The 26,636-nt window shown below is 65.8% G+C and overlaps 2 protein-coding genes across 3 annotated transcripts; one reads left to right on the forward strand and one right to left on the reverse strand.

The window, feature by feature from the left end:
• Positions 1-2,006: 2,006 nt before the first annotated feature.
• On the reverse strand, positions 2,007-3,350 carry NANOS2 (nanos C2HC-type zinc finger 2). Its single transcript, XM_072030147.1, is given in 1 exon segment — positions 2,007-3,350. A coding segment is annotated over 1 exon segment (747 nt). The 5' UTR covers positions 3,327-3,350; the 3' UTR covers positions 2,007-2,579.
• A 961-nt stretch (positions 3,351-4,311) lies between these two features.
• Positions 4,312-25,909, forward strand: SYMPK (symplekin scaffold protein). 2 transcript variants are annotated; one of them, XM_072030102.1, is made up of 27 exons: positions 4,312-4,648; positions 7,242-7,385; positions 8,749-8,814; positions 8,910-8,963; positions 9,412-9,485; positions 9,564-9,690; positions 10,596-10,845; positions 12,146-12,316; positions 13,057-13,296; positions 14,933-15,087; positions 15,186-15,336; positions 15,412-15,625; positions 17,207-17,357; positions 17,461-17,693; positions 18,776-18,857; positions 18,961-19,074; positions 20,283-20,430; positions 20,500-20,660; positions 20,735-20,843; positions 20,938-21,038; positions 21,853-21,943; positions 22,437-22,538; positions 22,612-22,799; positions 23,910-24,086; positions 25,016-25,102; positions 25,209-25,416; positions 25,731-25,909. In XM_072030102.1, exons 2-27 carry the CDS (start codon positions 7,275-7,277, stop codon positions 25,892-25,894), a joined length of 3,729 nt encoding a protein of 1,242 aa, XP_071886203.1. In that variant the 5' UTR covers positions 4,312-4,648; positions 7,242-7,274; the 3' UTR covers positions 25,895-25,909. The 2 variants fall into 2 exon arrangements, with proteins under 2 accessions (XP_071886203.1, XP_071886204.1); XM_072030103.1 differs by having other exon boundaries at positions 4,564-4,666.
• The last annotated feature ends 727 nt before the right edge of the window (positions 25,910-26,636 follow it).

Raw genomic sequence — 26,636 nt, forward strand, 5'->3', positions numbered from 1 at the left:
GGAGGGGGGGAATGGGGGTGGGGGGGTGAGGGGGGTAATGGGGGTGGGGGGGGTGAGGGGTAAGGGGGGGGATAGGGGGATATTGGGGGGGGGAGGGGTAACGGGGGGATGGGAGGGAATTGGGGGATGGGGGGGGGATTGGGGGGGTTGAGGGTGGGGATGGGGGTGGGGGGGAGTGGGGGGGTTAATGGGGTGGGGGGGTGAGGGGGGTTAATGGGGGTGGGGGGGTTAATGGGGGTGGGGGGGGTGAGGAGGGGTGTGGGGGGGTTAATGGGGGGTTAATGGGGGGGTGGGGGGGGTGAGGGGGGGGTGAGGGGGGGTTGGGGATAAGGGGGGGGATGGGGGGTGGGGGGGTGGAGGGGATGAGGGTAAAGGGGAGGGGATAGGGGGTGGGGGGGTTGATGGGGGGGTGTTGGGGGGTGGGGGGGTTTGTTGGGGGGGTAATGGGGTGGGGGGGCTATGGTGGTCTTGGGGATATGGGGGGGGGGGAATGTGGAGTTGGGGGGGGGATTGGGGTATGGGGGGGTTGATGGGGTGGGGGGGCAAGAGGGGGTTGGGGGTAAGGGTGGATGGCTATGGGGGGGTATTGTGGGGTGGGGGGGTTGTTGGGGGGGTAATGGGGTGGGGGGGGCTATGGGGGTCTTGGGGGGGCTGGGGGGTGAATGGGGGTGTGGGGGGGTATTGGGGTAAGGGGGGGTGGGGGTAAGGGGGGGATGGGTGGGGGGGTTGTTGGGGGGTAATGGGGTGGGGGGACTACGGGGGTATGGGGGGGGCTAGGGGGGACTTGGGGGGGGTCCAGGGGGTGTGGGGGCCCTGGGGGGTGGCCAGGGGAGGGTATGAGGGGAACAGGGGGGTCCTGGGATTTGGGGGGGGTCTCTGGGATTTAGGGGGGGCACCTCTGGGGAACAGCGGGGGGGGATCGATGGGGAACACGGGGGGGGGGCTGGGGACTTGGGGGGGTCACTGGGGGTGTGGGGGGGGCTGTGGGGAATGGGGGGGCTGGGATTTAGGGCAAGGGTCTTGGGGGGGGGGCAGGGGAAACCTTGGGGGGGGGGCTGGGGAATTGGGGAGGGGCTGGGATTTGGGGGGGGTCCCTGGGATTTTGGGGGGGGTCCCTGGGATTTTTTTGGGGGGGGGCTTTGGGATTTTGGGGGGGGTTCTGGGGACCTGGGGGGGGGGTCTCTGGGATGTGGGGGGGGCACTGGGGGGAGCTGGGATTTTGGGGGGGGTCTCTGGGATTTTGGGGGGGGGGCTTTGGGAATTTTGGGGGGATTTGGGGGGGGCTTTGGGATTTTGGGGGGGTTCTGGGGACCTGGGGGGGGTCTCTGGGGCCCGGGGCCGCCCCCGGGACACGGGGGGGTCCCGGGGGGGTCCTGGGGGGGTCCCCCCCTCCCCCCCGCCGCCTCCCCGCACTCACCGCCCGCCGCTTGCCGCCTCCGCCCCGCCCCCTCCTCTCCCATTGGCCCGCCGCTCCCGCCGCGCTCACCCCATTGGCTGCCGGAGCCGCCCGTCACCCGCCCCCTCCGCCGGGCATCCGTTGGGCCCCGCCCCGCCCCTCGGCGGAGCTGATTGGCTGCCGCTGCTGTCGGTCAGGAGGAGCCGTGACCGCCCCCTCCTCTAGGCCACGCCCCCTCCCTCCAGGCCACGCCCCCTCCCCCGGCCCATTCATTCCCGCGCCGCGAATGAATGGGGGGAGGGAAACGAATGGGGGAGGGGAAGGGGGGGGATTTGGGGGGCACGGGGGGGGTTTGGGGGGCACGGGGGGGGGTTGGGGGGCACGGAGCAGACACGAGGCTGAAGCTGAACCCGGTTTTATTTTGGGCACCCCAATGCCCCCCCCCCAAAAAAAATAACGGGGGGCACCCATGGGTGCCCCCCACCCCCCCAACACGGGGGTCAACGCACACAACACCCCCAAAAAAAACACCCCCCCCCCCAACGGAAATCACAGCCCTGATTGGCTGAGTCCCCCCCCAAAAAAAAAACAAACATGGGGGGGGGGAAATGGGGCCCCACAAAATGGGGGGTGGCCCCCCCCCTGCACCCCCCCATGGGGCAATGGAGCCGGCTGTGGGGCTGGGAGTCCATCCGTGGGTCTGGTCGTGGGTCGAGTCCTTGTGTCCGTGGCTCTGTCCGTGCATCCGTGGGTCCGTCTTTGTGTCCGTGGGTCAGTCTGTGGGTCAGCCCATGGGTCTGTGGGTCAGTCCGTGGGTCCATGGGGCTGTCTGTGAGTCCGTGGGTCAGTCCCTGTATCCGTGGGTCTGTCCGTGGGTCTGTCCATGGGTCCATTCGTCCACTTGTGGGGCAGCCCAAGGGTCTGTGGGTCAAGTCCTTGTGTCCGTGGGTCAGTCCGTGGGTCAGTCTGTGGGTCTGTGGGTCTGTCTGTGTGTCCATGGGGTTGTCTGTGGGTCCATGGGTCAGTGCCTGTATCTGTGGGTCAGCCCGTGGGTCTGTCTGTGGGTCCATGGGTCAGCCCCTATATCCGTGGGTCAGTCCGTGTGTCCGTGGGTCAGCCCCTCTACCCGTGGGTCACTCCGCAGCTCCATCCCCATGTCCGTGTGTCCATCCGTGGGGCTGCCTCACCGCCACAACCTGCGCCCCACAGCGTTTCGGCGGCCGCGCCGTGGGGCCGGGCCGGGCTGGGGGTTTTGGGGGCAGTGGCGCAGGGTGTGCGCGGTGTCCCCCGTGGCCCCGCAGAGGGGACAGACGTAGCGGCGCAGCACCGGGCAGCTCACGGCGCCGTCGGGGCCACGCAGCTCGTGGGACAAATGCACCCGCCGCGACTCCCTGTTGTGCCGGCAGAAGCTGCATCCCCCCAGGCCGCGGCGCTGGGCCCCCGTGGGGACCCTTGGTGGCACCATGGGGACCCTTGGTGGCATTGTGGGGACCCTTGGTGGCTTCGTGGGGCCCATCGGTGACACTCCAGGATCTGCTGGTGGCACCATGGGGACCCTTGGTGGCATCGTGGGGACCCTTGGTGGCACCATGGGGACCCTTGGTGGCACTGCCAGGCCCACTGGTGACACTCCAGGATCTGCTGGTGGCTCTCCAGGGGTTGCTGGTGGCACCATGGGGACCCTCTGTGGCACCATGTGGCCCACCGGTGACACTCCAGCCCCCCTTGGTGGCACCGTGTGGCCCACCAGCATTGTCCCATCCACGGCTGGTGGCACCGCGTGGATCGGGGGGGTCCCATCTCAGTGCCCCCCCCCGGCCCGCTGGGGGTGTCCCCGTCCCCGCGGTGTCCCCAAGGTGTCCCCCGGTGCCACCAGTTGGGCCAGCCCCAGGTAATCGCGCCAGGGCTCGAAGCGGGGCCGGGTGCCCATGGTGGTGGTGTGGGGCCGAGGGCCTCCCCCGCCCCCAATCCGCCTCCCTCCCACCCCGGCCCCTCTCCGTCTCGGCACCGTCTGGGTCTGGCTGGAACCGCCGAGGGGGGATGGAAATGGGGGAGGGGGCTGGGGGGGGCACTGGGGGGAAGTGGGAGGGAATGGGGGGGTGGGGGGGATTTGGGGTGTGGGGGGGGTGGGGGGGGGTTAGGGGTGGGGGGGCACTGGGGGGAATTTGGGGGGCGGGGGGGGAATTTGGGGGGGTGTTGGGCTGGGGGGGGGGCACTGGGGGGAGATGTGGGGGCTGGGGGGGAATTATGGGCTGGGGGGGGTGAATTTCAGGATGGGGGGGAATTTGGGGGGGTTTGGGGCTGGGGGGGGCACTGGGGGGAATTGAGAGGGGGGAATTTGGGGCTGGGGGGGGAATTTGGGGGTTGTGGGGTTGTGGGGGGCACCGGGGGGAGATGTGGGGCTGGGGGGGGATTTGGGGCTGGGGGGAATTTGGGGGGGTTTGGGGCTGGGGGGGGCACTGGGGGGAATTGAGGGGGGGAATTTGGGGCTGGGGGGGGATTTGGAGCTGGGGGGGGCACTGGGGGGAATTTGGGGCTGGGGGGGTCTGGAGGGAATTGGGGGGGTATTGGGGGGCTGGGGGGTTGCGGGGAAATGTGGGGCTGGGGGGGGCACTAGGGGGAAAATGTGGGGCTGGGGGGAGCTGTCAGGGAATGGGGGGGGGGCCGTGGGGCTGGGGGGGGGGCGGGGGGGCAGCAGGACCCCGATGGCCGGAGGGGGGGGCCGTGGGGATTTGGGGACCCCCCCCATGACCTCAGATATTTGGGGACCCCCCCCCCCGATCCTAAATATCTGGGGACCCCCCAAATCCCGGGGGGGTCCCGGGGGGTCCCGGGGGGGGGTCCCGGTGGTCCTGGGTCTCGGGGGTCCCAGGGGGCGGGGCTACGCGGGAGAGGGGGCGGGGCCACGAGGAGGGGCGTGGCCTCTGAGGGGGTGTGGCCTATGTGGGCGTGGCCTAACAGGATTGGTGTTTGCCTATGGGGGGCGTGGCTAAGGCGCAGTGGGGCGGGGCTCCGCGCGGGGCACGCTGGGAGTTGTAGTTCCGGCCCCGCAAATGGTGTGGTGACATCACGTGATGAGCTTAGCCCTGCCCCCTCGGCGGTGTGTTAGGGGGCGTGGTCTCGCACAGCCCCGCCCAATCAGCGACCAGGAGCTATGGAGGGGGCGTGGCTTACCCTGCCGGCGGCCCCGCTGACGTCACGGGGTGGGCGGGGGAGGGAGGTGCGCGCATGCGCGGTGCGCGCGTGGAGGCGGTGAGCGCGCGGGAGGCGGTGAGGGGGGGCTGGGGGGCCATGGGGAGGCCTATAGGGGGCTATAGGGGCCTGTGGGGGCCTATAGGGGGCTATAGGGGGGCTATGAGGGGCTGGGGGGAGGCTATGAGGGGCTATAGGGGCCCATAGGGGGGTTTATAGGAGGCTATAGGGATCTATAGGGGGCTATGGGGGGGGCTATAAGGGTCTAGGGGAGGCTATAGGGACCTATAGGGGGTTATGGGGGCTTACAGGGCCCGTAAGGGGGTTTATAGGGGGCTATAGGGATCTATAGGGGGCTAGGGGGGTCTACAGGGGGGCTTATAGGGGGCTATAAGTCCCTTAAGGGGTTTCTAGGAGGCTATAGGTGGCTATGGGGGCCTATAGCGGGCTATGAGGGGCTATAGAGGCCTATAGGGGCCCATAGGGGGGTTTATAGGGGGCCATGGGGGTCTATGGGGGCTTACAGGGGGTTTATAGGAGGTTATAGGGATCTATGGGGGGCAATGGGGGGCTATAGGGACATATAGGGGGCCTATAGGGACCAATAGGGGGGTTTATAGGAGGCTATAGGGATCTATAGGGGGCTATGGGGGCCATGGGGGGCTATTGGGGGCCTATGGGGGTTTATAGGAGGTTATAGGGATGTATAGGGAGCTATGGGGGGCTATAGGGACCTATAGGGGGTTATGGGGGCCTATAGGGACCCATAAGGGGGTTTATAGGAGGCTATAGGGATCTATAGGGGGCCTATAGTGGGGTTTATAGGGGGTTATAGGGGTCTATGGGAGCCTATGGGGGGCCTATAGGGGGTTTATAGGGGGCTGGGGGGGCATAGGGGCCCGTGGGAGGCTATAGGGGATCTATAGGGGGCTGGGGGGACCTATAAGGTGTTTGTAGTGGGCTGGGGAGGGGCTGTAGGGGGTTTATAGGGGGATGGGGGGGCTATATGGGGCTATAGGGGGCTGGGGGAGCTCTAGGGGGGGTTATAGGGGGCTGGGGGAGACTATAGGGGACTGGGGGGCTATAGGGATCTACAGGGGGCCATAGAGGACTATAGGGGATTTGTAGGGGGCTGGGGGGTTATAGGGGGCTATAGGGGCATGTGGGGGGGCTATAGGGCCTTATAGGGGGCTATAAAGGGCTTATGGGGGCCTTTTAGGGATCTGTAGGGGCCTATAGGGGCCTGTAGAGACTTCTAGGGGATTCCAGGGGCCTATAGGGGCAGGGGGGCACCCTATAGGAGGCAGTGGGAGGAGGGACGGGCCCTATAGGGTCTATGGGGCTGGGGGGGCTCTGTAGGGGCCTGAAGGGGCCTATGGGGTGGAGGAGCTCTATAGGGGCCTGGAGGGGGGTTGGGATATCCCAGGGGCCATATAGAGCGTCCCCGGGGCCATATGGGGGGTCCTGGGGCCCTATAGTGGCATAGCAGCCCCTATATGGAGCACCCTGAGCCTATGGGGCATCTGGGGGCCATATAGGGTGTCCCAGGGGCGTCCAAGAGGCCCTATAGAGCGTCCTGGGGCCATATAGGGCATCCTGGGGATCTTATAGGGTGTCCTGGGGGCTGTGCACAGCATCCTGGGGCCATATGTGCCCCTATAGGGCATCCTGGGGCCATATATGGCATCCCAGTGGCGTGCCAGGGCCCCTATAGGGTGTCCTGGGGCCATATAGGACACCCTGAGGGCAGTCCGTGTCCCCATAGGGCATCCCAGGCACCATATGGAGCGTTCAGGGGCCCTATAGGGTGTCCCAGGGACCATATAGGGCATCCTGGGGCCCTATAGGCACCCCAGGGACCATATGGAGTGTGCTGGGGCCCTATAGGGCATCTTGGGGACTTTTAAAGTGTCCTGGGGCCCTATAGGGTGTTACAGGGACCCTATGGAGCATGCTGGGGCCCTTGTAGAGTATCCTGGGGCCCTATAGGGGGTCACAGGACCCTATAGGACATCCTGGGGCCCTATAAGGCTTTCTCTGGGCCCTATAGGGGGTCCTAGGGCCTTATAGGACATCCTAGGGCCATATAAGGCACCCCAGGGACCATATGGAGTGTTCTGGGGCTCTATAGGGCATCCTGGAGGCCCTTTTAGAGCATCCTGGGGCCCTATAGGATGTTCTAGGGCCCTATAAGGCATCCTGGGGCCTTATAAGGCTTCTCTGGGCCCTATAGGGGTCCTAGGGCCCTATAGGGCATCCTGGGGCCCTATAGAGGGTCCTAGGGCCCTATAGGACACCCTGGGGCCCTATAAGGCTTCTCTGGCCCCTATAGGTGCCCCATGGCCCTATAGGACACCCTGGGGCCGTATAGGGGGTTCTGGGGCCCTATAGGACACCCTGGGGCCCTATAAGGCTTCTCTGGGCCCTATAGGGCATCCTGGGGCCCTATAGAGGGTCCTAGGGCCCTATAGGACACCCTGGGGCCCTATAAGGCTTCTCTGGGCCCTATAGGGGGTCCTGAGGCCCTATAGGACACCCTGGGGCCCTATAGGACATCCTGGAGCCCTATAAGGCTTCTCTGGGCCCTATAGGGGGTCCTGGGGCCCTATAGGGTGCCCCCTGGCCCTGACGGTCGTCCCGGGGTCTCCCCTAGGCCCTGGGCTCCCCCTGACCCATTTTTGGGGTCATGGCGGGGCCGGGGGGCTCCGAGGGCCCCCCCAGCACGCGGATGAGCGTGGCCTCGCAGTTCTTCAGCGAGGAGGAGTGCGGGGCCGACAGCATGAGCACCTCCGAGAGGGTGGGGGCACGGGGGGGGCGCGGGGGGGGCCCTCTGGGGGCGGGGGGGCTGGGGGCGGGGTTGGGGGTGGGGGGCACTGGGGGCGCTGTTTTGGGGATGGGAGGGAAATGGGGGGGCCCAATTTGTGGGTGGGGCTCTGGGGGGCTTGATTTGGGGGTGGGGGGGCACTGGGGGGGCTGATGGGGGGAACTGGGGGACTGGTTTGGGGGTGGGGGTCATGGGGGGGACCCCACTTTGGGGGTGGGGGGGGCTGGGTTGGGGGTGGGGGGGCACTGGAGGCACTGGTTTGGGAGTGGGGGGCACTGGGGGGGCTGGTTGGGGGGCACTGGGGGGACTGGTTTGGAGGTGGGGGGCATGGGGGGGGGACCCCACTTTGGGGGTGGGGGGCTCTGGGGGGGCTGGGTTGGGGGGAACTGGGAGGGACTGGTTTTGGGGGTGGGGGGCACTGGGGGCTGGTTTGGGGGGCACTGGGGGGGCTGGTTTTGGGGGTGGGGGGCACTGGGGGCTGGTTTTGGGGGTGGGGGGCTCTGGGGGGGCTGGGTTGGGGGTGGGGGGGAAATGGGGGGATTGGTTTGGGGGTGGGGGGCACTGGGGGGGTTGGTTTGGGGGTGGGGGGGGCACTGGGGGGGTTGGTTTTGGGGTGGGGGGCACTGGGGGGGCCCCAGTTTGGGGGCAGGGGGGCTGGGGGGCTGGTTTGGGGGTGGGGGGCACTGGGGGGGCTGGGTTGGGGGTGGGGGGGAAATGGGGGGGTTGGTTTGGGGGTGGGGTGTATGGGGGGGGCTGGTTGGGGGGAACTGGGGGGACTGGTTTGGAGGTGGGGGGGCACGGGGGGGCCCAGTTTGGGGTTGGGGGGGAAATGGGGGGGTTGGGTTGGGGGTGGGGGGACTCTGGGGGGGACTGGTTGGGGGGCACTGGGGGGGCTGGTTTGGGGGTGGGGGGGCACTGGTTTGGGGACAGGGGGCACGGGGGGGACCCCACTTTGGGGGTGGTGGGGAAATGGGGGGGGCTGGTTTGGGGGTGGGGGGCACTGGGGGGTTGATTGGGGGGAACTGGGGGGACTGGTTTTGGGGTGGGGGGGCACTGGGGGGGGTAGTTTGGGGGTGGGAGGTATGGGGGGACCCCCCTCTGGGGGCAGGGTCCTGGGGGGCTGGGTTGGGGGCGGGGGGGCTCTGCGGGGGCTGGTTTGGGGATGGGGGGGGCACGGGGGGGTCCCCACTTTGGGGGGGGCAGTTTGGGGACCCAGACCAGCAGGGCTCCAGCGCCCCCCCTCTACCTTTGACCCCCCCCCGGTGTCCCCATCCCTTCCCCAATGTCCCTGTCCCCCCCCTTGATGTCCCCGTCCCCCCCCCGTGCCCCCCCCCAGGTCGTGGACCTCCTGAACCAGGCGGCGCTGGTGGGCACCGACTCCAAAATCACCATCCTCAAGCAGGTGGGGGGGTCGGGGGGGGGGGGCACATCCTACCCCGGGGGGGGGCACCACTACCCCCCCCCCCCCCTCACCCTGTGTGTCCCCCCCTCCCCCAGGTGCAGGAGCTGATCATCAACAAGGACCCGACGCTGCTGGACAATTTCCTCGATGTGAGCAAAAAGGGGGGGCACGGGGGGGGGGGACGACACTGGGACGGATCCTGCTTGGTGCTGAGCCCCCCCCCCATTTTCTTTTACCCCCCCATTTTTTTTTGCCCCCCCCCATTTTTTGTTACCCCCCCCATTTTTTTTTGCCCCCCCCTTTGTTTTTTAACACCCCCCTATTTTTTTTAATTTCCTCCGTTTTTTTTAATCCCCCTCCATTATTATTTTTTTTGACCCCCCATTTTTTCCCCCCCCCATTTTTTTTGCCCCCCCATTTTTTTAACCCCCCCAATTTTTACCCCCCCCGTTTTTTTTAACCCCCCCCATTTTTGTCAACCCCCCCCAATTTTTTCCCCCCACCCTTTTTTTATGTCCCTCACCATTATTATTTTTTTGCCTCCCCATTTTTTTTGTCCCCCCCCCCCCATTATTTTTTTTGCCCCCCCCCCTCTAGGAGATCATCGCCTTCCAAGCCGACAAATCCGTCGAGGTGCGCAAGTTCGTGGTGGGCTTCATCGAGGAAGCCTGGTAAGCAAACGGCGATATTTTGGGTGAAAAAACCCCGATTTTGGTACAATTTTCGCTAAAAACCCCAAAACCTCGTAGCAAACGGGACATCGAGCTGCTGCTGAAGCTGATCGCCAACCTCAACATGCTGCTGAAGGACGAGAACGTCAACGTGGTGAAAAAAGCCATCCTCACCATGACCCAGCTCTACAAGGTGGCCCTGCAGGTGAGACCCCTGGGGGGCACCCATGGGTGCTGCTGGGGGGGGGCACCCTTGGGTGCTGGGGGGGTCACTCGGGGTCTCCTTGTGTCCCCCCCCCCCCACTGGATGGTGAAGAAAGCCATCCTCACCATGACGCAGCTCTACAGGTGGGACCCGCAGGGTGGGCACCCATGGGTGCTGGGGTGGGGGGGGGGGCACCCATGGGTGCTGGGGGGGTCACCTTTGGGTGCTGGGGGGGTCACCCCAGGGTGTGATTGTCCCCCCCCCCCCAGTGGATGGTGAAGAAAGCCATCCTCACCATGACACAGCTCTACAGGTGGGACCCCCAGGGTGGGCACCCATGGGTGCTGGGGGGCGGGGCACCCTTGGGTGCTGGGGGGGGGGCACCTTTGGGTGCTGGGGGGGTCACTTGGGGTCTTATTGTCCCCCCCCCCCCAGTGGATGGTGAAGAAAGCCATCCTCACCATGACGCAGCTCTACAGGTGGGACCCCCAGGGTGGGCACCCATGGGTGCTGCTGGGGGGGGCACCCTTGGGTGCTGGGGGGGTCACCTTTAGGTGCTGGGGGGTCACTCGGGGTCTCCTTGTCCCCCCCCCCCAGTGGATGGTGAAGAAAGCCATCCTCACCATGACGCAGCTCTACAGGTGGGACCCCCAGGGTGGGCACCCATGGGTGCTGCTGGGGGGGGCACCCTTGGGTGCTGGGGGGGTCACCTTTAGGTGCTGGGGGGGTCACTCGGGGTCTCCTTGTCCCCCCCCCCCAGTGGATGGTGAAGAAAGCCATCCTCACCATGACACAGCTCTACAGGTGGGACCCCCGGGGTGGGCACCCATGGGTGCTGGAGGGGTGGTGACACCCATGGGTGCTGGGGGGGTCACCCCAGGGTGTGATTGTGCCCCCCCCCCCAGTGGATGGTGAAGTCCAAGACCATGAGCGAGCTGCAGGAGGCGTGCTGGGACATGGTGGGGGCCATGGCCAGCGACATCCTGCTGCTGCTGGACTCGGACAACGACGGGGTGCGCACGCACGCCATCAAGTTCGTGGAGGGGCTGATTGTCACCTTGTCACCCCGCGTGGCCGACTCCGATGTCCCCAAGCGGCACGAGAATGACATCAGCCTGGAGCGCATCCCCAAGGACCACCCCTACATTAAATACAGTGAGACGCGGCCCCAAAACGCCCTGTCCCCGTGTCCCCAAGTCTACGTGGCCCCGTGGCCCCATGTCCCTATCCCCATGTCCTGATGTCCCCATATCCCCGCATCCCTGTGTCCCTACATCCCCATATGTCCCCCCATGCCCCCACGCGTGTCCCCAAGTCCCTCCACCCCGGTGTCCCTGTGTCCCCACGTGTGTCCCCATGTCCCAAGTCCCTCCATCCCCGTGTCCCCCCATGCCCCTATGCATGTCCCCAAGTCCCTACATCCTGGTGTCCCCACATATCCCTCCATCCCCGTGTCCCCCCATGCCCCCACGCGTGTCCCCAAGTCCCTCCAGCGCGGTGTCCCTGTGCCCCTCTGCATGTCCCCAAGCCCCTCCACCCCGGTGTCCCCATGTCCCCCCCCGTGTCCCCCCAGACGTGCTGTGGGAGGAGGGCAAGGCGGCGCTGGAGCAGCTGCTGCGCTTCATGGTGCACCTGGCCATCTCCAGCCCTGTGTCCCTGTGTCCCCACGCATGTCCCCATGTCCCAAGTCCCTACATCCCTGTGTCCCCCTGTGCCCCCACGAGTGTCCCCATGTCCCTACATCCCCATATCCTCGTGTCCCCATGTCCTTTTGTCCCCATATCCTTGCATCCCTGTGTCCCCACGTCTCCATATGTGTCCCCGTGCCCCCACGCGTGTCCCCAAGTCCCTCCACCCCGGTGTCCCTGTGTCCCCACGTGTGTCCCCATGTCCCAAGTCCCTACATCCCCATGTCCCCCCATGCCCCCACACGTGTCCCCATGTCCCTACATCCCCATATCCTTGTGTCCCCGTGTCCTTTTGTCCCCATATCCCTGCGTCCCTGTATCCCCACATCCCCATATGAGTCCCCGTGTCCCCATGCATGTCCCCATGTCCTAAGTCCCTACATCCCTGTGTCCCCATGTCCCTACATCCCCATATCCTTGTGTCCCCGTGTCCTTTTGTCCCCATATCCCTGTATCCCCACATCCCCATATGTGTCCCTGTGTGCCCCCGCGTGTCCCCAAGTCCCTCCACCCCGGTGTCCCTGTGTCCCCACGTGTGTCCCCATGTCCCAAGTCCCTCCATCCCTGTGTCCCCCCATGCCCCTATGCATGTCCCCAAGTCCCTACATCCTGGTGTCCCCACATATCCCTCCCCCTCCATCCCCGTGTCCCCCCATGCCCCCACGCGTGTCCCCAAGCCCCTCCAGCGCGGTGTCCCTGTGCCCCTCTGCATGTTCCCAAGTCTCCCCACCCCGGTGTCCCCACGTGTCCCCCCCGTGTCCCCCCAGACGTGCTGTGGGAGGAGGGCAAGGCGGCGCTGGAGCAGCTGCTGCGCTTCATGGTGCACCCGGCCATCTCCAGCATCAACCTGACGGCCGCGCTGGGCTCGCTGGCCTCCATCGCCCGCCAGCGCCCCATGTTCATGGCCGAGGTCATCCAGGCCTACGAGACCCTGCACGGTGAGCCCCCCCGGGGACGGGCTGGGGGCTGGGGGTGGAGGGGGTGGACCCCCGGGGTCCCCGCTGCCAACTGCTATTAGGGGTGGGGGTGCTGGAAGCACAGTGTCCCTGCTGCCAGCTCCTATTGGGGTTGGGGTCCTGGATCCCAGTGTCCCACCCCCCCCACCTCCTTTTAGGGTTGGGGTCCCAGATCCCCAGTGTCCCCCCCCCACCTCCTATTGGGGTTGGGGTCCTGGATCCTCAGTGTCCACACACCACCTCCTATTGGGGTTGGGGTCCTGGACCCCCAGTGTCCCCACAGCACCTCCTATTGGGGTTGGGGTCCTGGACCCCTGGTGTCCCCCCCCTCACCTCCTATTGTTGTTTGGGGTCCTGGACCCCCAGTGTCCCCCCCCCCACCTCCTTTTGGGCTTGGGCTCCCTAGACCCCCTCTGTCCTCACCCCCCCCCTCATTTTGCTGCCGCTCTCTGTGTATCCCAGACCCCCGCGCGTCCCCACACCACCTCCCCTAGGGGTTGGGGTCCTGGATCTCGGTGTCCCCCCCCACCTCCTTTTGGGGTTGGGGTCCTGGATCCTGGTGTCCCCCCCCCCACCTCCTTTTGGGCTTGGGCTCACAGACCCCCTCCGTCCACCCCCACCTCATTTCCCTGCGTCTCTCTGCGTACCCCAGACCCCCGCGCGTCCCCAACGCGTCCCCATCATTGTCCCCTTGTCCCCCCCCCTCCTTTTTTTTTTTACAGCCAACCTGCCCCCCACCCTGGCCAAATCCCAGGTGAGCAGCGTGCGCAAGAACCTGAAGCTTCACCTGCTGAGCGTGCTGCGGCACCCGGCCTCGGGGGACTTCCAGGCGCAGATCACCACCCTGCTGGTGGATTTGGGCACCCAGCAAGCCGAAATCGCCCGCAGCATGCCCAGCCCCCGCGACGCCCGCAAGCGCCCCCGCGACGAGCCCGACGCCACCCTCAAAAAGATGAAGATCGGTAAGGGGGGGGTGGGGGGGGGGGGTCCTACTCGCGGTTTTTGGGGTTAAATGGGCCTCCTGGTGCTCCCGGTGCCTCCCGGGGTCCTCCTGGGGTCCCCCAGGGTCCTCCCAGTACCCTTCTGGGGACATTGGGGGCAGGTGGAGTGGCTTTAGAGACCCCCCAAGACCTCCCAGTGCCCCCCAGGGTCCTCCCAGTAACCTCCCAGTGCCTCCCAGGAACTTCCTGGGGGTACTGGGGATAGACAAGGTGTCCTTAGTGCCCCCCAGGGTCCTCCCAGTGCCTTTCTGGGGACACTGGGGGCAGGTGGAGTGGCTTTAGAGACTCCCCAGGGTCCTCCCAGTACCCTTCTGGGGACACTGGGGGCAAGTGGAGTGGATTTAGAGACCCCCCAAGACCTCCCAGTGCCCCCCGGGGTCCTCCCAGTAACCCCCAGGGTCCTCCCAGTGCCTCCCAGGGTCCTCCCAGTGCCTTTCTGGGGACACTGGGGGCAGGTGGAGTGGCTTTAGAGACTCCCCAGGGTCCTCCCAGTATCCTTCTGGGGACATTGGGGGCAAGTGGAGTGGATTTAGAGACCCCCCAAGACCTCCCAGTGCCCCCCGGGGTCCTCCCAGTAACCCCCAGGGTCCTCCCAGTGCCCCCCGGGGTCCTCCCAGTAACCCCTAGGGTCCTTCCAGTGCCTTTCTGGGGACGCTGGGGGCAGGTGGAGTGGCTTTAGAGACAACCTGAGACCTCCCAGTGCCTCCCAGGGTCCTCCCAGTAACCCCCAGGGTCCTTCTGGTGCCTTTCTGGGGACACTGGGGGCAGGTGGAGTGGCTTTAGGGACCCCCAGGGTCCTCCCAGTGCCTTTCTGGGGACACTGGGGGCAGGTGGAGTGGCTTTAGAGACTCCCCAGGGTCCTCCCAGTATCCTTCTGGGGACATTGGGGGCAAGTGGAGTGGATTTAGAGACCCCCCAAGACCTCCCAGTGCCCCCCGGGGTCCTCCCAGTAACCCCCAGGGTCCTCCCAGTGCCCCCCGGGGTCCTCCCAGTAACCCCTAGGGTCCTTCCAGTGCCTTTCTGGGGACGCTGGGGGCAGGTGGAGTGGCTTTAGAGACAACCTGAGACCTCCCAGTGCCTCCCAGGGTCCTCCCAGTAACCCCCAGGGTCCTTCTGGTGCCTTTCTGGGGACACTGGGGGCAGGTGGAGTAGCTTTAGGGACCCCCAGGGTCCTCCCAGTGCCTCCCAGGGTCCTCCCAGTACCCTTCTGGGGACACTGGGGGCAAGTGGAGTGGCTTTAGAGACCCCCCAAGACCTCCCAGTGCCCCCCAGGGTCCTCCCAGTAACCTCCCAGTGCCCTCCAGGGACCTCCTGGGGGAACCGGGGATAGGCAGGGTGGCCGTAGTACCTCCCAGGGTCCTCCCAGTGCCTCCCAGGGTCCTCCCAGTACCTTCCTGGGGACTCTGTGGGCAGCTGGGTAACCTTAGAGCCCCCCAGGGTCCCCGCAGTGCCCCCCAGTACCCTCCCAGTACCCTCCCAGTTCCCTCCTGGTGCCACCTGGTGGCACAACGCCCCCTTGTTTCCCCTCGGCACCACCTCGGGGGGGGGGGGGGGGGGCTTCCCTGACCCCCTCCCTCCATCCTCCAATTCCCCGCAGAGCCCCCGCTGGGGGAGGACGACGAGGACAAGGACCTGGAGGCGGTGGCGGTGGCAGCCCCCAAGGGGGGGGGCCAAACCAGCGCCCCCTCCGACACCGACATCACCGCCGAGTTCCTGCAGCCCCTGCTCACCCCGGAGAACGTCGCCAACCTGGTAACCGGGGGGGGCACCCACATTTGGGGGGGATACATGAATTTAGGGGGGACGAATGAATGACGGGGGGGGTCCTAAGCCTCGTGGCCCCCCCCCAGGTGCTGATCAGCATGGTGTACCTGCCCGAGGCCATGCCAGCCTCCTTCCAAGCCACCTACACGCCGGTGGAGTCGGCGGGCACCGAGGCGCAAATCAAGCACTTGGCGCGCCTGATGGCCACGCAGATGACAGCAGCGGGGCTGGGCCCTGGTAAATTCATATTTAATTTTTTTTTGGGGGGGGTTTGAATGAAATTTGGGGTCACCCCCGTCCTCTCCACGGCAGGCGTGGAGCAGACGAAGCACCTGAAGGAGGAACCCAAGGAGGAGAAGGCGGCCAAGCCGGAGAGCGTGGTGATCAAGCGGCGCCTCTCGGCGCTGGCGCAGGGACAAGCCATCGCCGTGCTGGGGGCGCAGGGTTCCGCCGGGGGGGGCGCCGAGGAGGAAGCCCCCCAGGCCAAACGCAGGCCGGAGCCCATCATGCCGGCCACGCAGCCGCGGTGAGACCACCCGAGATGAGGGGTTTGGGGTTTTGGGGCGAAACGGGACGCGTTTGGGTGCTGAGGTTCTCAGGGAAAGCCCAGTGCTGCCCCTTTCTGTTTTTGGGGTGAAACGGGACACGTTTGGGTGCTGGGGCCCCCACTGTCCCCCTTTCTTTTTGGGGTGAAATGGGACACGTTTGGGTGCTGAGGTCCCCGGGGAGACCCCCGTGCTGCCCCTTTTGGTTTTGGGGCAAAACGGGACCCGTTTGGGTGCTGGGGTCCCCACTGTCCCCCTTTCTGTTTTTGGGGTGAAATGGGACCTGTTTGGGTGCTGGGGTTCCCCACTTTCTCCCCTTGTTTTTTGGGGGAAACAGGACCCATTTGGGTGCTGGGGTTCCCGCTGTCCCCCTTTCTTTTTGGGGTGAAATGGGACCCGTTTGGGTGCTGAGGTCCCCGGGGAGACCCCAGTGCCATCCCTTTTTGGGGGAAAATGGGACCCATTTGGGTGCTGGGGTCCCCGCTGTCCCCCTTTCTTTTTGGGGTGAAACAGGACACATTTGGGTGCTGAGGTCCCCAGGGCAACCCCGGTGCTGCCCCTTTCTGTTTTTGGGGTGAAACGGGACACGTTTGGGTGCTGAGGTCCTCGGGGAGACCCCCGTGCTGCCCCTTTCTGTTTTTGGGGTGAAACGGGACACATTTGGGTGCTGAGGTTCCCAGGGAAACCCCTGTGGTGCCCCTTTTGGTTTTGGGGTGAAATGGGACACGTTTGGGTGCTGAGGTCCTCAGGGAGACCCCCATGCTGCCCCTTTCTGTTTTTGGGGTGAAACGTGACACATTTGGGGGCTGAGGTTCTCAGGGAAAGCCCGGTGCTGCCCCTTTCTGTTTTTGGGGTGAAATGGGACCCGTTTGGGTGCTTAGGTCCTCGGGGAGACCCCAGTGCCATCCCTTTTTGGGGGAAAATGGGACCCATTTGGGTGCTGCGGTTCCCCACTGTCCCTCTTTCTTTATGGAGTGAAATGACACCTGTTTGGGTGCTGAGGTCCCTTTTTTGGGGGCAAAACGACACTCATTTGGGTGCTGAGGTCCCTTTTTTTGGGGGAAACTGGAGCTGTTTGGGTGCGAGGTCCCTTTTTTGGGGCAAAACGACACTCATTTGGGTGCTGAGGTCCCTTTTTCAGGGCAAAACAACACTCATTTGGGTGCCAAGGTCCCTTTTTCGGGGCAAAACGCCACCCGTTTGGGTGCCGAGGTCCCATTTTTGGGCTGAAACACCGACTGTTTGGGTGCCGAGGTCCCTTTTTTGGGGGAAATGCCAGCCATTTGGGTGCCAAGGTCCCATTTATGGGGCAAAACGACACATGTTTGAGTGCTGAGGTCCCTTTTTGGGGTGAAATGACACACATTTGGGTGCTGAGGTCCCATTTTTCAGGCGAAATGCTGCCTGTTTGGGTGCCGAGGTCCCTTTTTTGGGCAAAATGCCACCCGTTTGGGTGCTGAGGTCCCATTTTTGGGGCAAAACTCCGCCCGTTTGTGTGCCGAGGTCCCTTTTTTGTGCCGAACCCCCTCCCGTTTGTGTTCTGAGCCCCTCCTACCCCTCAGGCTGGCGGGCGCGGGGGGCCGCAAGAAGGTTTTCCGCCTGAGCGACGTGGTGAAGCCGCTGAGCGACGTGCAGGTGGAGAAGCTGAAGCTCGGCGCCGTCACCCGCATCCTGCGCGCCGAGCGCGCCGTCGCCTGCAGCGGAGCCGCCCAGGTCCGGCACCCTCCTTCCTGATGTCCCCCACCCCCCAAAAAAAAACCCAAAAAACCCAAAAAAAAAACAAAACACCCAAACCTGATATTTTTCTCCATCCCAGGCTCGCGTAAAGATCCTGGCGGCGCTGGTGACGCATTTCGAGGTGCCTCTGCAGAGCGAGCTGCTGGCTTTCGTGCTGGAGGACGTCCGGGGGCGCCTGGATTTGGCTTTCGCGTGGTTGTTCCAGGAGTACAACGCCTACCTGAGCCGCGGCCCCCCCGGGCTGCAGCGCTACGACGACTGCCTCATCGGGCTCCTCTCCGGCCTCCAGGAGAAGCCGGATCAGAAGGACGGGTGGGGGACGGGGCAAGGGGCGCAGGGGGGGCAGGGGGCGTGGGGTGGGGATGGGGAGGTGAGGGTGGGGGTGGGGACACCAGGATGGGGATGGGGAGATGAGGAAAGGGCCACTGGGATGGGGATGGGGACACCAGGACAAGGACAGGGCCACCAGGATGGGGAGGGGGAAACCAGGATGGGGATGGGGATACTGGGATGGGGATGGGGACAGCAGGATGGGGATGGGGACACCAGTACAAGGACAGGACTGTTGGGGATGGGGATGGGGACGCTGGGATGGTGATGGGGACACCAGGATGGGGCCATCAGGACAAGGACAGGACTGTTGGGATGGGGATGGGGACGCCGGGATGGGGATGGGGACGCTGGGATGGGGATGGGGAAACTGGGATGGGGATGGGGCCACTGGGATGGGGCCACTGGCGTGGGGATGGGGAGATGAGGACAGGGCCACCAGGATGGGGTGGAGAAACTGGGATGGGGATGGGGACACCGGGATGGGGACACCAGGATGGGGAAACTGGGATGGGGATGGGGACACCAGTACAAAGACGGGGCCACCGGGATGAGGATGGGAAAACCAGGATGGGGATGGGGACACTGGGATGGGAATGGGCCCCCCATAGGGTCCCAAACCTCCCCCATGGAGTCCGAAACCACCCCCTTAAGGTCCCAAATTGCCCCTTAAGGTCCCAAAATGCCCCCTTAGGGTCCCAAGACACCCCCATAGGGTCCCAAATTGCCCCCTTAGGGTCCCAAACTGCCCCCATGAGGTCCCAAAACGCCCCCTTAGGGTCCCAAATTGCCCCCTTAGTGTCCCAAATCACCCCTTAGGGTCCCAAACTGCCCGTTAGGGTCCCAAATCTCCCCATGAGTGTCCCTAATCTCCCCCATAGTGTCCTGAACCACCCCCACAGGGTCCCAAATCACCCCCTTAGTGTCCCAAATCACCCCTTAGGGTCCCAAACTGCCCCCTTAGTGTCCCAAATCACCCCTTAGTGTCCCAAACCACCCCCATAGGCTCACTGCCCCCATCGGGTCCCAGCCCCCCCCCCCCCACAGCGTCCCCCTCCCCGCAGGGTTTTCACCAAGGTGGTGCTGGAGGCGCCGCTGATCACCGAGAGCGCGCTGGAGGTGATCCGAAAATACTGCGAGGACGAGGTGGGCACCAGGGGGAGGGGGCTCAGGAGGGGGGCAGAGGGGCTGGGGCCGGGCGGTGACATGTCCCCGTGTGTCCCCGTGTGTCCCTGTGTCCCCCCCCCAGAGCCGGACCTACCTGGGGATGTCCACGCTGCGCGACCTCATCTTCAAGAGACCCTCGCGGCAGTTCCAGTACCTGCACGTGCTGCTGGACCTCAGCTCCCATGAGAAGGACAAGGTGGGGACACCCCCGGGGACATCCCCGTGGTGGGGACACCCCTGTCATGGCCCCACCGTGGGGACGTCCCCCGTGATGGTGACATCCCTGTGCTGGCGAGGTCCCCAAACTGGTGGTGTCCCCATGCCGGTGATGTCCCCACAATGGTGATGTCCCCATGGTGGTGACGTCCCTGTGACAGTGACAATCCCCGTGTCGTCCCCACAATGGCAATGTCCCCATGATGGTGATGTCCCTGCAACGGTGACGTCCCCATGCTGGTGACATCCCTGTGCTGGTGATGTCCCCATGATGGTTATGTCCCTGTGCTGGTGATGTCCCCACCCTGGTGACGTCCTCGTGCCGGTGATGTCCCCACCATGCCAGTGTCATCCCCATGCTGGTGACATCCCTGTGATGGCAATGTCCCCGTGTCAGTGACATCCCTGTGCTGGTGACATCCCTGCGATGGCAATTATCCCAATAATCCCAAATTATGTCCCTGTTCTGGTGATGTCCCCACTCTGGTGACATCCTCGTGCCAGTGACATCCTCGTGCCAGCAATGTCCCCATGCTGGTGACATCCCCATGATGATGCTATCTCCGTGCCAGTGACGTCCCTGTGCCGGTGACATCCCCATGTGGGTGACATCTCTGTGCCAGCGACATCCCCATGATGGCGATGTCCCTGTACCGGTGATGTCCCCACTCTGGTGACATCCTCATGCCGGTGACATCCCCATGCCAGCAATGTCCCCATGCTGGTGACATCCCCATGATGATGCTATCTCCGTGCCAGTGACGTCCCTGTGCCGGTGACATCCCCGTACTGGTGCCACCCCTATGATGGCAATGTCCCCATGCTGGTGATGTCCCCACTCTGGTGACATCCTTGTGCCAGCGATGTCCCCATGAGGGTGACGTCCCCGTGCTGGTGACATCCCTGTGCTGGTGACATCCCCATGATGGCGATTATCCCAAATGCTGGTGATGTCCCTGTGCCGGTGACGTCCTTGTGCTGGTGACATCCCCGTGCCAGCAATGTCCCCATGCTGGTGACATCCTCACGATGATGCTATCCCCGTACCAGTGCCGTCCCCGTGCTGGTGCCACCCCTATGATGGCGATGTCCCCGTGCCGGTGCCATCCCCGTGCCGGTGCCACCCCTATGGTGGCAATGTCCCCATGCCGGTGCTGTCCCCACCCTGGTGCCACCGTGTCCCCGCAGGTCCGTCAGCAGGCTCTGCTCTTCATCAAGCGCATGTACGAGAAGGACCAGCTGCGGGACTACGTGGAGAAATTCGCCCTCAACTACCTGCAGCTCCTGGTGCACCCCAACCCCCCCTCCGTCCTTTTTGGCGCCGACAAGGACACCGGTGAGCCCTCGGGGACCGCGGGGGACACCCAGAGGTTGGGGACGTGACGGTGACAGGGGTGTCCCTTAGAGGTGGCGGCGCCCTGGACGGAGGAGACCATCAAGCAGTGCCTCTACCTCTACCTGGCGCTGCTGCCCCACAACCACAAACTCATCCACGAGCTCGCCTCCGTCTACACCGAGGCCATCGCCGACATCAAGCGCACGGTGCTGCGGGTCATCGAGCAGCCGGTGAGCTTTGGGGACACCCCAGGGGACATTTGGGGACATTGGGGGACCCTGTGGTGACACCGCTGGTGCCGCAGATCCGCGGGATGGGGATGAATTCTCCCGAGCTGCTGCTGCTGGTGGAGAATTGCCCCAAGGGCGCCGAGACGCTGGTGACGCGCTGCCTGCACAGCCTGACGGATAAAGGTGGGGACACGTGGGGACATCCCTTGGGGACACGGTGGCACCGTGTGGCCCCCCCCTCCTCATTCCTTCCTCTTCCTCCTCCTCCTCCTTGCAGTGCCACCCTCGCCCGAGCTGGTGAAGCGCGTGCGGGACCTGTACCACAAGCGGCTGCCGGACGTGCGCTTCCTCATCCCCGTCCTCAACGGGCTGGAGAAGGTGGGGACGTCCCCTAAGTGTCCCCAACCCCGTGTCCCCAACCCCGTTTTCTCGTCCTATGTCCTTGTGTTCCCGTCCCTGTGTCCTCATCCCTGTCCCAACCCCATTCCAAGTCTCCTGGCCCCATCCCTGTGTCCCCATCTCGTGTCCCCACCCCTACACCCTGTCCCCATCTCCGTGTTCCCATCCCCGTGTCCTGTCCCCATCCCCGTGTCCCCAACCCCGTTTTCCCATCCTATGTCCCCATCCCTGTGTCCCCAACCCTACACCCCGTTTCCTATCTCCTGTCCCCATCTCCATGTCCCCATCCCATCCTGTGTCCCCATCCCCGTGTCCCCATCCCCATTCTGTGTCCCTATTCCCATCCTGTGTCCCCATTCCCTACACCCCGTGTCCCCATCTCATGTCCTGACCCCTACACTCTGTCCCCATCTCCGTGTCCCCATCCCCATGTCCCCAACCCCGTTTTCCCATCCTATGTCCCCATCCCTGTGTCCCCATCCCATGTCCCCAACCCTACACCCCATTCCCTATCTCCTGTCCCCATCTCCATGTCCCTGTCCCCATTCTGTGTCCCCATTCCCTACACCCCGTGTCCCCATCCCCGTGTCCCCATCCCAGTGACCCCATTCCCACCCCGTGTCCCCACCCCTACACCCCATTCCCCATTTTTTGTCACCATCCCGTGTCCTGTCCCCTCCCCTTGTCCCCATCCCCATTTTCCCGTCCCGTGCCCCCCTCCCCATGTCCCCTCCCTGTCCCCTCCTCCTGGCGCTCGGGGTCAGCGCTGAGGGGGCCGTGATTTTTGGGGCAGAAAGAGGTGATTCAGGCGCTGCCCAAGCTCATCAAGCTCAACCCCATCGTGGTCAAGGAGGTCTTCAACCGCCTGCTGGGGACGCAGCACGGTAGGGACCCCCCCCCGGGGACAGTCCTGGGGGGGGGACACGGGGACACCGTGGGGACAGTCCTGGGGGTGGCAGGGGGGGCGTGGGATGTGCAGGGGGGGCACGGGAGCAGCTTGGGGATGGTCCTGGTGGGAGGTGTGGGGACACGGGGACCCCCCAGGGACACCCCAGGGACACCCCGGGGACACCCCAGGGATGGTCCCGGTGCCCCCTCCGTCCATGGGATGTCCCTGGGGGGGGTACATGGGATGGGAGACGCCCCCAGGGATGATTTTGGTGCCAGATTTGGGGTCACTGAGCTATGGGGGGGGTGACATGGGACATGAGACCCCCCCTGGGGACAATTCTGGTGCCAGATTTGGGGACACTGAGCCACTGTGGTGCCAGATTTGGGGACACAGGTCCACCGTGGTGCCATTTTTGGGGTCACCGAGCCACCACAGCGAGGGGCCTCGGTGCCGCCCCCCCCCTCGGTGACAATTCCCCCCCCCAGGCGACGGCTCCTCGGCGGTGTCCCCGCTGAACCCCGGCGAGCTGCTGATCGCGCTGCACAACATCGACTCCTCCAAGTGCGACATGAAATCCATCATCAAGGGTGAGTGGGGGGGGCCACAAATTGGGGGGGGGGACACACAACCCCACTGAGACCCCCCCCCGCCCCCCCGCAGCCACCAACCTGTGCTTCGCCGAGCGCAACGTCTACACGTCGGAGGTGCTGGCGGTGGTGATGCAGCAGCTGATGGAGCAGAGCCCCCTGCCCATGCTGCTGATGCGCACCGTCATCCAGGCGCTCACCATGTACCCCCGCCTCGGCGGCTTCGTCATGAACATCCTGTCGCGCCTCATCATGAAGCAGGTGGGGGGGGGTGGTCGTCACGATAGAGGGGGGTGGTCATCGCAATAAGGGGGCTGGCTGGCGCGATAGGGGGCTGGCTGGTGCAATAGGGGGGCCAGCCGGCACGATAGGGGGGCGGCTGTCGCGCTAGAGGGGGGTGGTCGTCATGATAAGGGGGCTGGCTGGCGCGATAGGGGGGTGGCTGTCGTGATAGGGGGGCCAGCCGGCACGATAGGGGGGGCGGCTGTCGCGATAGAGGGGGGTGGTCGTCGCGATAGGGGGCTGGCTGGCGCGATAGGGGGGTGGCTGTCGTGATAGGGGGGCCAGCCGGCACGATAGGGGGGCGGCTGTCGCGATAGAGGGGGGTGGTCGTCGCGATAGGGGGCTGGCTGGCGCGATAGGGGGGCGGCTGTTGCAATAGGGTGGCTGGGTGCCGCAATAGGAGGGCAGCTGTCACGATAAGGGGGGTGGCTGTCATGATAGGGGCCGGTCGGTGCAATAGGGGGGGCAGCTGTCGCGATGGGGAGGTGGCTGTCGCAATAAGGGGGGTTGCTGTCGCAATAGGGGAGCCAGCTGTCATGATAGTGGGGCGGCTGTTGCGATGGGGGGGGGGCTCCCGAGCCCCCATACCCCCCAAGGTGTGGGAGGGGGACCCCTATTCCCCCCCATTTATCCCCATTCTGGAATCCCCCCCCCATGCTGTGGATGGGACCCCCTGGGACCCCCAACTCCAGACCCCCCCAGGCTTTTTTTGGGGGGGGCTCTTGACCCCCCCCGTGCCCCCCCCAGGTCTGGAAACACTTCAAGGTGTGGGAGGGGGACCCCTTGAAGCCCCCATTCCCCCCCATCCCTGCAACCCCCCAGCATGTGGCTGGGACCCCCAGTCCTGAGACCCCCCCCAGTTTTTTTGGGGGGGGGGGCTCCCTGCCCCCCCCCCCCCCCCCATGCCCCCCCCAGCCTGGAAACACCCCAAGATGTGGGAGGGGGACCCCTTGAAGCCCCCATTCCCCCCCCATTTCCCCCAATTTCTCATATCCCGGGACTCCTGCCAGCCTGTGGCTGGGACCCCCAACCCCAGCCCCCCCCCAGTTTTTTTGGGGGTCTCCCTGACCCCCCCCGCGCCCCCCCCAGGTTTGGAAGCACCCCAAGGTGTGGGAGGGGTTCATCAAGTGCTGCCAGCGCACCAAGCCGCAGTCGTTCCCGGTGGTCCTGCAGTTGCCCCCCCCCCAACTCGCCGCCGTCTTCGAGAAGTGCCCGGAGCTGCGCGAGCCCCTCCTGGGCCACGTGCGGGGGCTCACCCCCCACCAGGTGACCCCCCCCCGGGAAAAAATTACATGGGGGGGGTCCTGAGGGGTTAGGGGGGTGGTGGAGGGGGTGTGGGGGGGGAAAGGGGGTGGGGGGGGGAGGGGATTTGGGGGGGTAGAGGGGAGGTGGGGGGGGTCCCAAAGGAGGGGGGGGTTAATAGGGGATGGGGGGGGGCAGAGGATGTGGGGGGGGGGTCCTAGGGGAGGTGGGGGGGGGGGTCCCAAATGGGGGGGGGTTGGGGGGGCACAAGGGTGGGGGGTGAGGGGGTTGGGGGGGTCCTAGAGGAGTTGGGGGGGGGGTAATAGGGGATGGGGGGGGTCCCAGGGGATGGGGGGGGTGCGGGGGGGGTAAGGGAGTTAGGGGGTCCTAGGGGAGGTGGGGGGGGTCCCAAAGGAGGGTGGGGGGTCCCAGGGATGGGGGGGGGGTCCCAAAGGGTGTGGGGAGTGCAGGGGGGGGCACAGGGATGGGGGTTAAGGGGATTGGGGGGGGGGGGGCAGGGGATTTGGGGGGGGTCTCAAAGGGTGGGGGGGGTAACAGGGGTCGGGGGGGCCCAGGGATGGGGGGGGTAGGAGGATTGGGGGGGGCAGGGGATTTGGGGGGTCTCAAAGGATGTGGGGGGGCGGGGGGGTCCCAAAGGGTGAGGGGGGCAGGGAATGGGGGGGGGGGGGGGCAGAAAATTTAGGGGGGTCCCTAGGGAATGTGGGGGGGTCCCAAAGGATGTTTTTGGGGGGGGTCTCAGGGGATTGGGGGGGCTTCTGGTGGGTTGGGAGGGGGTGCTCAAGGAATGGGGGGGTCCTGGGGGATCCGGGGGGGTCCTGGAGCTGTGTGGGGGTGTCACTGACTCCCTGCATGCTCTGAGGGGTGTGGGGGGGGGGTCAGGAGCCCCCCCATCCCCCCCCCCTTATTTTTGCCCCCCCCCCCCCCCCCCCCAGCAAGCCCACATCCCGCTCTCCACCATGGCCATCCTGGAGGCCTCCGCACGGCCCCCCCCCGAGCCCCGCGAGGGACCCCCCGGAGAGGTGGGGGCTCGGGGGGGGCACCCAAGGGTGCTCTCGGGGGGGGGGGGAGGGAGTCTGGGGGGGTCCCGGCTGCTTCACCCCCATCCCTGCCCCCCCCCCATTTCAGGAGAAGCCCCCCAAGGAGGAGGCGAAGGCGAAGGCGGGCGCAGCCCCGGGGGGGGGTCCCGCTGCCACCGCCCCCCCCCACGCCGAAGCCTCCCGAGCCGGGGGGCGCCGACCTCGAGCCCCCCCCCATCTTCATCAGCGTCCCCGAGGACGAGGACAGCTCGGGGGGGGGCGGATCCCCCCCCGACACCAGCCTCGATCCCCCCAAGGTGCGTAACCCCCCCCCCAGCACCCTTGGGTGCCCCCCCACCCTGATTAATCCCCCCAAGGACCCTTGGGTGCCCCCCCCCTCCTTGGGTACCCCCCAGCACCCTTGGGTGCCCCCCCACCCTGATTAACCCCCCCCCAGCACCCTTAGGTGCCCCCCAGGACCCTTGGGTGCCCCCCCCCTCCGTGGGTGCCCCCCCCTCTGTGGGTGCCCTCCCCCCAGGACCCTTGGGTGCCCCCTCTCCCCCCCCTGGGTGCCCCCCCAGCACCCTTGGGTGCCCCCCCCTTACCCATCCCCCCCCTTTTCTCCCCCCAGGACCCCCCCGCGGGCCCCGAGCCGGCCCCCCCGGGCCCCCCCTTTCCGAGGCGCCCCCCGGCAGCCCCCCCAGCTCGGAGCCGCCCCCCCCCGGCACCCAGAGCCCCGAGGTGCCCCCCCCGGGGGCGGCCCCCGAAGCCCCCCCGGGCCCGGCCGAGGGCTGAGGGGGGAGGGGGCGGTGCTGGGACCCCCCCACGCCCCCCCCACGCCCCCCCCCCCCGGACCTGGGGTCAATAAAAATTTTTGGTGGGAAAATGGGCGGAGCTTTGGGGCAGGGGGCGGGGCTTCTGGGCACGGGGGCGGGGCCTGGAGGCTCTGGGGGCGGGGCTTGTGGGGTGGGGGGCGGGGCTTCTGGGGGTGGGGGGCGGGGTTTGTGGGTGGTGGGCGGGGCTTGTGGGCTCTGGGGGCGGGGCTTAGGAGCCGGGGGCAGTGGCTGAGAGCTGGGGGCGGGGCTGGGTTTGGGGTCACAGAATTTGGGGACATAGAATTTGGGGTCACAGGGATGGATTTGGGGACAGGGGCTGGATATGGGGACATAGAGATGGGTTTGGGGACATGGGGATGAATTTGGGGACACAGGGCGGGGTTTGGGGACACGGGACTGGGTTTGGGGTCACAGGGATGGATTTGGGGACATAGAATTTGGGGTCACGGGGATGGATTTGGGGTCGTGGGGCTGGATTTGGGGTCGTGGGGCTGGGTTTTGAGGACACGAGGATGGATTTGGGGTCACAGGGCAGGATTGGGGGTCATGGGGCTGGGTTTGGGGTCACAGGGTGGGATTTGGGGACATGGGGCTGGATTTGGGGTCATACAACTGATTTGGGGACACGGGGATGGATTTGGGGACGGGGCTGGGTTTGGGGTCATACAACTGATTTGGGGTCATAGAGATGGATTTGGGGT

Source organism: Anas platyrhynchos, chromosome 33 (genome assembly GCF_047663525.1).
Source record: "Anas platyrhynchos isolate ZD024472 breed Pekin duck chromosome 33, IASCAAS_PekinDuck_T2T, whole genome shotgun sequence".
Taxonomy (NCBI): domain Eukaryota; kingdom Metazoa; phylum Chordata; class Aves; order Anseriformes; family Anatidae; genus Anas; species Anas platyrhynchos.